The sequence below is a fragment of the Hyaena hyaena genome, unplaced genomic scaffold (genome assembly GCF_003009895.1).
Source record: "Hyaena hyaena isolate Hyena2069 unplaced genomic scaffold, ASM300989v1 scaffold_130, whole genome shotgun sequence".
In the NCBI taxonomy this organism is placed as follows: Eukaryota; Metazoa; Chordata; class Mammalia; order Carnivora; family Hyaenidae; genus Hyaena; species Hyaena hyaena.
The window spans coordinates 1665147-1677465 of record NW_024080762.1 but is presented as its reverse complement, the minus strand read 5'-3'; the positions used below and the strand labels follow the sequence as shown (position 1 = coordinate 1677465).

The following is a 12319-nucleotide window of genomic DNA, read 5'->3' as shown; positions in this document are numbered from 1 at the left end:
TGACATAAACAACCTCAAGGGGGAAAAAACCAGTCAGGGGAAAAAAAATGTTTTAAGCCCTCAGTAATATTCTTAGAGAAGAGAGAGACTACTTCATCTATCAAATAAGATGCTATGAAAAATTTAAAAATTGAGAAAACAAAGTAACAAAAAGGTCCTAAAAATTAAAAATGGAACACCAATAAAAATGCATAATATATTCATTCATTCAAAAATATTTATTGAGCACCAAATAGTGCCAATTTTTTTCTAGTATCTTCATGTTACTTATATTTAAATGGAAGAAAACAAACACATAAAAAAAATACACTGTGGGGCGCCTGTGTGGCTCAGTCAGTTAAGGGTCTGACTTCAGCTCAGGTCATGATTTCATGGTTCATGAGTTCAAGCCTCATGTTGGGCTCTGTGCTGACAGCTCAGCCTGGAATCTGCTTCCAATTCTGTGTCTTCTTCTCTCTCTGGCCCTCTCTCACGTGAGCTCTGTCTCTCTCAAAAATAAAACATTAAAATTTAAAAAAAAAAACAAAAAAACATTGTATGTCAGGTAATAGGTGTCAAGGAGAAATTTTAAAAATGGATGCTAGGCAAAAAAAAAAAAAAAAAAATGGATACTAGGCTTTTTAATAGGAAAGCCACGAGTGGCCTGATGGGGAAGATATCATTTAAACAGAGATGTAAAGGAGATAAAAAGCAAATCAAGCAATTATCACAAAGAAGAGCATTCTACTCAGACAGAAGAGCAAACACACAGTATGGGAGGCAGGAATTTTGTTGATGAGTCTGAGATATATTAAATAAATCAGCAAGGTTGGAATGAACTAAATGGGGGGGAATGATAATAGATCAAGTCAGAGTTAAGAAGGAAGAAACTATGTCACATATACCCTCTAGGAAATGTAAGAATTTTTGGCTTTTTTTGTTTCAGAATTTTTGGCTTTTAATGAGAATGAGAAAGAAAGACAAAGAAGGTTTTTCAGCAAAACATTGACATGAATCAGCTTTTTTATATTAAGATATATTTTACATTACATATATTTACATATTACATTATATTAAAATGATCTGGCTACTAATTTGAAAACTGTTTGAGGGGCCAAGGACAAAATCAGGGACATTATTTTAGGAAGCTATTATAATAATCTATGCTAGGGCAATAGCAGAGGAAGTATTAAGAATGGTGAGATTAAGGATATCATTTTCAGGTACAGCCAATGTAACCTGCTGATGGACTGAATAGGGAGTATCTGAGAAAGAAGGAATTAAGGATGACTTTAAGATTTTAAACTAGGGGCGCCTGTGTGGCACAGTCAGTTAAGAGTCTGACTTCACTCAAGTCATGATCTTGTGGTTCGTGGGTTCGAGCCCCACGTCAGGTTCTGTGCTGACAGCTCAGAGAGTGGAGCCTGTTTCAGATTCTGTGTCTCCCTCTCTCTCTGCCCCTCCCCCACTCATGCTCTGTCTCAAAAATAAATTTTAAGAAAATTAAAAAAAACAGATTTTAAACTAGTAAGAGGAGACTTAGAGATGAGGAAGTGGGAAAGATTACTATAAATCAAAACAAGATGAAAAATCATTAAAAAACAGATCCAGTAGACTCAAGACTTAACAAAAGAGTTTCTAGACAGATCCTACAAGATTCTGGTACTTAAGTACAGAGGAGAGATGTCACATACAAAGACTCAAGAATCAGGTGTGCCTGGATGGCTCAGTCAGTTAAGCATCCAACTCTTGATTTGGGCTCAGGTCATGATCTCATAGTTCGTGGGTTCGAGCCCCACTTCAGGCTCTGGGCTGGTGGTGTGAAGCCTGCTTGGGATTGTCTCTTTCTCCCCCTCTCTCTCTCTGCCCCTCCTCCATTTGTATGCTCTCTTTCTCTCAAAATAAATAAATGAACTTAAAAAAAAAAAGAATCAGAGAAAGGGCATCTATTTAAAAACAACAACCCTACACACAACATCACGCTTAAAGGTAAAACAACACCAACAACAAAAAAAACTGGAAGATTTCCCACTAATATCAGGAATAAGACAAGGATGTGAGCTCTTGCCACACTTACTCAACACTGTATTGAAATTTCTAGCCAGGGCAATAAGTAATAAAAAGAAATAAAAGACAACCAAATTGGAAAGGAAGAAGTAAAATTATATTTATTCATATTTGACATCATCTTACATATAGAAAATTCTAAGGAATCCACTAAAAATTATTAGAATTTATGAATTAAGTAAGGTTTAAATATTCAATTATATTTCTATATAATAGCAATGAACAACTGATAATGAAAGCAAAAAATTATTTCATTGATAACAGCATGAAAAATAATACTTAGGAGTAAGGGGTAAATTTAAGAAGTATAAGACTTGTACACTAAAACTAAGAAAATATTGTTAAAAGAACTAAAGATCTAAAGAAGTGAAAAGATATTCTATGACAATATTCCCCAAAATAATCTATAGATTCAAGATGATCTCTAGCAAAATGCTGGATGCTTTTTTTGTTTCTTGCAGAAAATGACAAGATAATCCTAATATTCATAGGGTAATGCAAAGAATTCAGAATAGTCAAAACAATGTTGTAAAGAACAAGGCTGGAAGAATTACAGTTCCTGATTTTCATGCCAATTATAAAACTACAGTAACTAAGACAATATGGTATTGGCATAAGGAACGACACATATATCACTAGAATAAAACTGAGAATCCAGAAAAAAAAAAAAACACTTCTATTTATGGTCAATTGAGTTTTGACAAAGGAATCAAGACAATTCAACAGACAAAGACCAATACTTTCAACAAATGGTGTTGAGGCAACTTAATATCCACATGCAAAAGAAGTTGGATCTTTATCCCTTAGCACATACAAAATCAACTCAAAATCAATCATAGATCTATATTTAAAAGCTAAAACTATAAAATTCTTAGAAGAAAACAGAGAGAGTAAACCTTGTGACCTAGGCTTAGGTAATGATTTCTTAAATACAACAAAATTATAGCAAAATAGGAAAACAGATAAGTTCAACTTCTTCAAAATTAAAACCTTCACACTTCAAATAGCACCTGTATTATTTCAAATCATGTATCTGATAAGGGATCTAGATCTAGAATATATAAATAGCTCTTACAATCTGATAATAAGACACCGAAACTAAAAAACAGATTACTCAGAAATTTAAAAAATGAACTACTGATACATCTAATAACCTAATGAGTCAAGCACCACATTTAGTTGAAAAGAGCTAATCTCAATGTAATGAAAGGGATTAGAATAGGACACCCCAAATTACACTACATAAATTTCCCTTTGTAAGAGTGTCCCACACTCCCCTATAAGGAAGAGGAGAGCAGCTTTTATCACCTGAGATAAGAGACTAGGAACTAAAATGAGCTTGCTTAAATAAACCTTATTAAAATAACCTTCATCTTCCATTAGTCCCCCCATCTATTCCCTAGTCACTGCCCCACATTTTATAATCCCTTAAAGTCCCAAATCTCTTTCCTTTGAATTTTTAAAAAATTTTTTAATGTTTTTATTCATTTATAGAAGAGAGAGAGAGAGAGAGAGAGACAGCGTGAGCAGGGGAGGGTCAGAGAGAGAGGGAGTCACAGACTGAAACAGGCTCCAGGCTCTGAGCTGGCAGTCAGCACAGAGCCCGACGCGGGGCTCGAACCCACAAACCGCGAGATCATGACCTAAGTGAAAGTCGGATGCTTAACCAACTAAGCCACCTAGGCGCCTCAAATCTCTTTCCTTTGAAAAAAGAGTGTATGAGCCCCCAAGTGTGACACTACTTCTTTGAGTTTCACTTCTTTCCAGTGAATACTCATGTATGCAAATATTCATAAAAATTATGCTTTTTCTCCTGTTAATCTTTCATAAGTTTAATTCACAAACTCCCAGCTACTGAACATAAGAGAAAAAGATTTTTCTTCCTAACAGTTTCATCCTACACGATTCCTTTTATATAACATATGCATAATAACAAAACTAGAAAAATGAAGAAGAGATAACTGGTTGCTACAGGCTAGGACAGGGACAGGGAAAGAGAAGGGTAAATAGAAAGGCAGATTTAATGAATTCTTTTGTGATGATGAAAAAGTTATGTATCTTGACTGTGGAATTGATTACACAATTGTATATATGGGAAGGAATTGCAAAAATCTATACATGGACACATGCAGATTGCTTAAAATGGTGGAAGTAAAAAAAATAAGTTACAAATTAGGAGAACACATTTGAAACATAACTGAAATGGCACCAGTACATAAAATTTATAATAAATGCTTTTTAAAAAAGAAATATGGGCAAAGAAATGGCATTTCAAAATACATAAATAGCCATAAAATATATAAAAATTGTTTAACATCATTAATAAGCAGGGAAAAGCAAATCATAAGATACCATTTTATAACTTCCAGATTACCAAAAGTTAAGAAAACAGTCAGTTGATTGTGCTGGCAAGGAACAAAGGAAAGAGAATTTTAGCTGCCACGTTTAGTGTACATTAATACAACTACCTTCGGGAAAAAAAAATTTGGAATTATCTTATAAAACTAACATGCACATATCCTACTGAATTAACAGTTCCACTACTAAGTATATATGCTAGCAGTGAAATAATAGTGAGCCAGAAGATTAGTATGAGCATGTTTAAAATAGCACCATTAGTCAGGGTGCCTACGTGGCTCAGTTGGTTAAGCGTCTGACTCCTGATTTTGTCTGAGGTCATGATTTCACGATTCATGAGATCAAGCCCACACTGGGCTCTGTGTTGACAGCGCAGCGCCTGCTTGGCTCCTCTCTCTCCCCTTTCTCTTCCCAGCCTCTCCGAACCCCCAACAGGCATGTGTGCACACACATGCACTTTCTCTCAAAATAAATAAACATTAAAAAAATTAAAAATTATACAGTAGCACCATTTCTAATAGTAAAAGAATCACATATCCACTGAGAAACAAATCAATTATGGAATATTAATGCCACATAATTTTTTATTGTGATAAAAAATGTGTAACATAAAAACCTTAGCATTTTAACTAGTACTTTTTTATTGAGAAATAATTGACACATTACATTATATTACAACATACTGATTGAGTACTTATATATACTGCCAAATGATTACCACAACTATGGTTAATATCTATCACCATACACAGTTACAGCTTTTTCCTGTGATGAGAATTTTTGAGATCTACTCTCTTAGCAGTTTCCAAATACACAATACAGTATTATTGACTGTGGTATCTATTATTTCCCAGGACTTATTTATTTTTTAATTGGGAGTTTGTACCTTTTGACCACCTTCACCTATTTTACCCACCCCCTACTCAGGCCATGGGCAACCACCAATCTGTTCTGTGTCCATTTTAATATTTTCAGTGTACATTGTACATGTGTACATTGGCACTGAGTACATTCACACTACTCTACAACCATCACCACTATCCATCTCCAGAACTTCTATTCAAACTGAAACTTTGCATCCATTAAACAATAACTCCCTATCCCCTACAAACAGCATATAATATTATGCGACAACTAACAAAAATAAACTGCATGCAACAAGATGAATGAATCATAGATGAATATTGCTGAAGGGAAAAAGTCACAGAAGACAGCATACTATATACTAGTATTTCTGTAAAACTTAAAAACTAGCAAAGACAATTTATTGCTTGGAAAAAACATACATTTATCATAAAACTTTTTTGAGAAAGAATGTGAACGTGTGTGAGAGGGGGAGAGGCAGTGGGAGAGAGAATTTTAAGCAGGCTCCATGCCCAGTGTGGAGCCGAATGTAGGGCTCCATCTCATGACTCTGAGATCATGAACTGAGCCGAAAGCAAGAGTAAGACACACTCAACCAACTAAGCCACCCAGATGCCCCGTCAAGCTTTTTTTAAGAGTACACAATGGTAAACATAAAATTCTGGTGCTACATTAATGTATAAAGACTGAATAGGAACTTCCCAATAAACATGTACATCACACTTATTATGTACCATTTCAAATCCTCTCAGTCTTTGAGTACTGTGACTAGTTACAGTCATATTTGGTACTAGTTACAAATATTTAGTCTGGTTTCAAACCTTATTATATACCATTTATAAAAGCTTCAAGAAAGAAAAACAAACTAGACCTGATTTTCTTCATATTTTTAAAGCCACCTACGTATTAATAAGAATTCTAACTATTCCTTCTATACCTCCTTGAAAACATAAACGAAACATACTTACTGTTGATTTTTTTCATTTAGAGTATTCATGCCCTGGAGGTCAGAAAGAGGTGTTCTGGGATTTTTCCGGGTTATACCTAAGGTAAAAAGCAAATATTTTCAAATCAATGCTAAAAGAAACTAAACATAAAACAATTTTTCTAAGGACAAATGAAAGTAATGTACTTCAATAGTAAATATTTGCTAAACATGTCAGAAATATCAAAATAAGAATATGAACCAAGGCACATGACTATTACTTACAAATCAAGCCTTAATCAACAATGAGCCCAATTAGGAAATTAAATAATAAACCTTTTTATTTCTTCTCTCATTTAGACATTATCAGAAAACCAAGGGTAACTGGGCTGAAGGTCTAGAAATGTATACGCTCATTTATTTTAATATTCAAAAAAATTCCTAATGATTCCTTTGCATCATTTTTCAGCAATAAATATATTGCTGACAAGGACCATAGATTTTAGAGATCAATTACTCTTATGTAGACACATTAAGAATCAAAAACAATACATTACTTCCTTTACCAATATTTTTTAAGTTATAATTTACTTAAAATCGTATGATAAACACTGAAGCTCTATAAGGCCATAAATTTTCAACATACAGACATTTAATATAGGTAAAATACAAGAGAAAGGAAGTAAAAGTATCTTATCAAGATAACAATCTTCTATGTAGAAAATCCTAAGTAACTCACAAAAAACGATTAGGACAAATTAAAGAGTTCAGAACAATTATAAGATATAAGATCAATATTTAAAAATCAGTTGTATTTCTATACAATAGTAATAAGCAATCAGGAAATAAAATTAAGAAACAATTCCATTAATAATAACATCAAAATATAAAAAGAATAAACTTTAAAAAGTATAAAGTGTCTACACTGAAAACTACAAAACATTAAAAGAATATTAAAAAACCTAAATAATGGAATAGCATTCATACTCATGGATTGGAAAACTTAATACTGCTAAGAAAGCAATGTTCCCTAAATTCATCTGCAAACTGATGCAATCTCTATTAAAATTCCAGTAGCATTTTTTTTGCAGAAATGAATAAACATGGAAATGCAAAGATTCCAGAATAGCAGAACAATGTGGCTAAAGAAGAACATGATTGGAGGACTCACACTTCCTGAACTCAAAACTTACTACAAAGACAGAGTAACTCAGACATTATGTTACTAACATAAAGGAAGACAAAAAAATCAATGGAAAGGAACTGAGAATACAGATCAAACTTTTACATTTATGATCTATTCAATTTTGACAAAGCTATCAAGATAATTTGATGGGAAAAGAATAATCTTTTCAATAAACGGCTCTGGAAAAACCAGATATCCTCATGCAAAATAATGAAGTTGGGATCAAAAACCAAAAAACACAAGTCCTAAAATTATAAGACTCTTGAAAAACAATATAGGAAGTAAATCTTTCTGACACTGAACTAGGCAATAAAATTACTTAGGTCATCAAAAGCATAAGCAACAAAAGAAAAAAATGGATAAACTGGACATCATCGAAATGTAAAACTATTAGGCTTCAAAGGACACCATATCAAGTAAAAAGACAACCCACCAAATGGTAGAAAATGTCTGTAAATCAAATATCTGCTAAGGAACTTCAATCCAGAAAATAAAAAGAACTCTTATAAACTAAACAATAAAAAGACAACCCAATTTAAAAATGAACAAAGTAGGGGCCCCTGGGTGGCTCAGTCGGTTGAGCGTCCGACTTCGGCTCAGGTCATGATCTCACAGTTCATGGGTTTGAGCCCCATGTCAGGCTCTGTGCTGACAGCTAGCTCAGAGCCTGGAGACTGTTTCAGATTCTGTGTCTCCCTCTCTCTCTGACCCTCCCCTGCTCGCTCGCTCGCTCTCTCTCTCTCTGAAATAAAAACATTAAAAAATATTTAAAAATGAACAAACTATATGAAAAAATATTTTCTTCCAAAGAAGACATGCAAATGGCTAGTAAGTACATGAAATGATGCTGAACATCGTTAGTAATCAGAGAAATGAAAATCAAAACTACAATGAGATACCACTTCACACCCACCAGGATGGCTATAATCAAAGACAGATAGTAAGTGCTCTCAGATAGACATGCTCTCATGTCTATCAAAGACATAAAAAAATTGGAACATTTTATACACTGCTGAAATTTCATTTCGATACAGTCACCTTGGAAAACACCTTAGCAGTTCATCAAAAAAATAAACATAAGATTACCATATGACCCAGCAATTCTACTCCTAAGTAAATCCCCAGAATTTCCAATACACTACTACTGGAAAAATATCCTGAAATCAACAAATTCAATTAGAACTCTGAATGACTTTATTTTCTCATATATTTGAATTCATTGTTTTTGTTTTATTTAATCAGTTGTTTAGTTATAGGCACCAATTATCCCCATGACAAATTCTCCCTTTCTATCCTCCATACTTATTATTTTCTTTTGTGTATTGAAACATAATAATATCAGAACTTTCTTCAATATGAGTAATGCAATTTTCAGCTATTTTCCACTATTTTTTGAACTCATACATATGATTTAGCTTTATGCCTCTGTATGCTTTAGTATTTCAATACCTATTTTCACTATCATTCTGATATTTCATACTTTTTTTAAATAGTTTATTGTCAAGTTGGTTTCCATAGAATACCCAGTGCTCATCCCAACAAGTGCCCTCCTCCATGCCCATCATCCCCCTTCTACTCTCCCCCACCCCCATCAGCCCCCTCAGTTTGTTCTCAGCGTTCAAGAGCTCTCAAGGTTTACCTCCCTCCCTCTCCCCAACTATTTTTCCCCTTTTTCTCCCCCATGGTCCTCTGTTAAGTTCTCCCTAATCCACCTATACGTGCAAACACATGGTATCTGTCCTTCTTTGCTTGACTTTATTTTATACTCTTAAATTTGTGCTATGCTTTATTGGATTCATGTTATTAAATCCTTCTAAACTATAAAGTACTCACAAGAAATTTTCTTTTCTTTCTTGGGAGTACCTTCCCTGTAAACACAATAGGACATTTCTTTGAGGGTGGTTCTTTCTGCATATTAACTTCTTATTTCCCTCTGTGTGATGATTTTTCAACATCAATTATTAAAGAGTTTAACATTAGAAGGAATAATACACTGAACACTGGCAACTGATCACTCAGGTCAGAAATTGAAAGCCTGTGCATCTCTCTCCTGATTCTATCCCAACAGCTTCAGGTCCCATCATCGCCTACTTCTTAGGATTAGCATAAAAAAACAATATAATAGCTACTGAATATATGATATTCAGTAACTTAAAGTCGAAGATTGTCTTATGAGTTAACAGACAGCAAATCTCAAGGGACAACTGGGAAGTGTAAAAAGAACTAAATGGATATTCTGGAACTAAAAACTGAAATCAAAAATTCATTCTATGGGTTTAAGAGAAGACTTTAAACAAGACAATGAACTTGAAATTGATAGAAAAAAATTATCTAACCTGAAGGATGAAAGAGGATAAAAGAAAAATGAATAGAGTATGGGGAATCTGAGACAATATCAAATATTGTAAAAACATGTAACTGACATTCAGAAAGAAAAGAAACTGCAGCAGAAAAAAATTTTAAAACAGTATTAGCCAAAAATTTCCTAAAATTGATGAAAAACAATTGAGGAACATGTCCAAAAGGTACAGCAAATCCCAAATAGGATAAATATAAATATAAATCATATCTAGGAACATCACAAATGTTCTAGAAAACACACAAAACCACAAAACAAAGAGAAAAATGTCAAGCAGCCAGAGGAAAATAGGTACATTAGATATGAAAGAATGATAATAGAATGACATCTGAATTGATCATCACAAATAATGTAGGACAAGGAGAAAATGAAGTATCTTTTTTTTAAATGTTTATTTTTTGAAAAAGAGAGAGTGTGAGCAGTGGAGGGGCAGAGAAAGAAGGAAACAGAATTCGAAGCAGGCTCCAGGCTCTGAGCTGTCAGCAGAGTCCAATGTGGGGCTCAAACCCGCAAACCGTGAGATAATGACCTGAGCCAAAGTCAGACACTGAACTAACTGAGCCACCCAGGCACGCTGAAAATAAACCATATAGTAGGAGACTTTAATTACCTCACTTACAGTAATGGACAGATCATCTAAGCAGAAAATCAACAAGGAAACAGTGGCTTTCAATGACACACTGGACCAAATGGATTTAACAGATATATTTAGAATATTTCATCTAAGCAGCAAAATCCACATTCTTCTCAAGTGCACATGGAACATTCTCTAGAATAGATCACATATTGGGTCACAAATCAGCCCTCAACACGTACACAAAGATCGAGATAATACCATGCATATTTTCAGATCACAACACTATAAAACTTGAAATCAACCACTAGAATAAATTTGGAAAGCCCTCAAATACATGGAGGTTAAATAACATCCTACTAAAGAACGAATAGGTTAACCAGGGAATTATAGAAGGAATAAAAAAATAATAAATACATTGAAGCCAATGAAAATGAAAACACGACAGTCCAAACCCTTTGGGATAGAGCAAAGGCAGTTGGAAGAGGAAAGTATATTGCAATTCAGGCCTATCTCAGAAGGAAAGCAGGTCCAAAAAACAACCTAATCTTACACCTAAAAGAGGTAGGAAAGGAATGGCAAATAAAGCCCAAAGCGAGCAGAAGAAGGGCAATAATAAAGATTAGAGAAGAAATAAATGATATAGAAACAAAAATACATAGTATAGAAATGCCAATGAAACTAAAGCTGTTTTTTAATAAAATAAACAAAACCAATAAACCCCTGGCCAGACTTCTCAAAAAGAGAGAGGGCCCAAATAGATAAAATCACGAATGAAAGAGGAGAGATCACAACCAACATGACAGAAATACCATTAATTATTAGAGAATACTATGACAACTGTATGCCAACACACTGGACAATCTGGACAAAATGGACAAATTTCTAAACACTCACCCATTACCAAAACTCAAACAGGACAAAAGAGAAAATGTTAAGGGACCATAATCAGCAAACAAATTGAATCAGTAACCAAAAATTTCCCAACAAATAAGAGTCCTGGTCCAGATGGCTTTCCAAGGGAATTCTACCAGACATTTAGAGAAGAGTTAATACCTTTTTTTCCCTCAAACTGTTCCAAAAAATAGAAATGGAAGGAAAGCTTCCAAACTCATTCTATGAAGCCAGCATTACCTTGGCTCCAAAACCAGACAAAGGCCTCACTAAATAGAATTACAGGCCAATACCCCTGATGAACCCTGATAAAAAACTTCTCAAGAAAGGGAAATCTATACTGTTAGTTCTTTAAAGTAACCCTGGGGAAAGAGAAAGGGGTAGGAATGATAAAATGGTACAGCAATGGCCTCCACACTGGAACATTCTGCTGGTCTGGTGTCATATTCATAATTTTGTTCCTCCATCCAACCATATACTTCCCATTAATGTGTACATTATATAAATACATCATTAAAAAAAACCTTCTCAAGAAGAGACTAGCAAACCTAATTCAACAGTACATTAAAAGAATTATTCACTGGGGTGCCTGGGTGGCTCAGTCGGTTAAGCATCCGACTTTGGCTCAAGTCATGACTCACGGTTCGTGGGTTCGAGCCCCACGTTGGGCTCCATGCTGACGACTCAGAGCCTGCAGCCTGCTTCAGATTCTGTGTTTCCCTCTCTCTCTACCCCTCCCCTCATGCTATGTCTCTGTCTCTCAAAAATGAACAAAAAAAATTTTTTTTAATAATTATCCACCATGATCAAGTAGGATTTATTCCTGGACTACAGAGCTGGTATCATAATTGCAGATCAATCCGTGTGATACACCACATTAATAAAAGAAAAAAAAAACATATGATTTTTTCAACAGATGCAGAAAAAGGATTTGACAATCCTTTTGTGATAAAAACCATCAAGAAAGCAGGGACAGAAGGAACATACCTCAATATCATAAAAGACATATATGAAAGGCCCACATATAATATCATTCTCGGGGCACCTGGGTGGCTTAGTCGGTTAAGCGTCCGACTTTCGCTTAGGTCATGATCTCGTGGTTCCTGGGTTCGA

At 34.4% G+C, this 12319-nt stretch overlaps 1 protein-coding gene across 3 annotated transcripts in view; it reads right to left on the bottom strand.

Moving 5' to 3' along the window:
- Positions 1 to 12319, bottom strand: part of MYO9A (myosin IXA) — a 233627-nt gene that overhangs the window by 124525 nt on the left and 96783 nt on the right. For all 3 annotated transcript variants that reach the window (XM_039237839.1, XM_039237840.1, XM_039237841.1), the window contains one exon: positions 6237 to 6312. In XM_039237839.1, coding sequence (XP_039093770.1) covers positions 6237 to 6312 — 76 coding nt within the window. The remainder of the gene's footprint in view (positions 1 to 6236; positions 6313 to 12319) is intronic.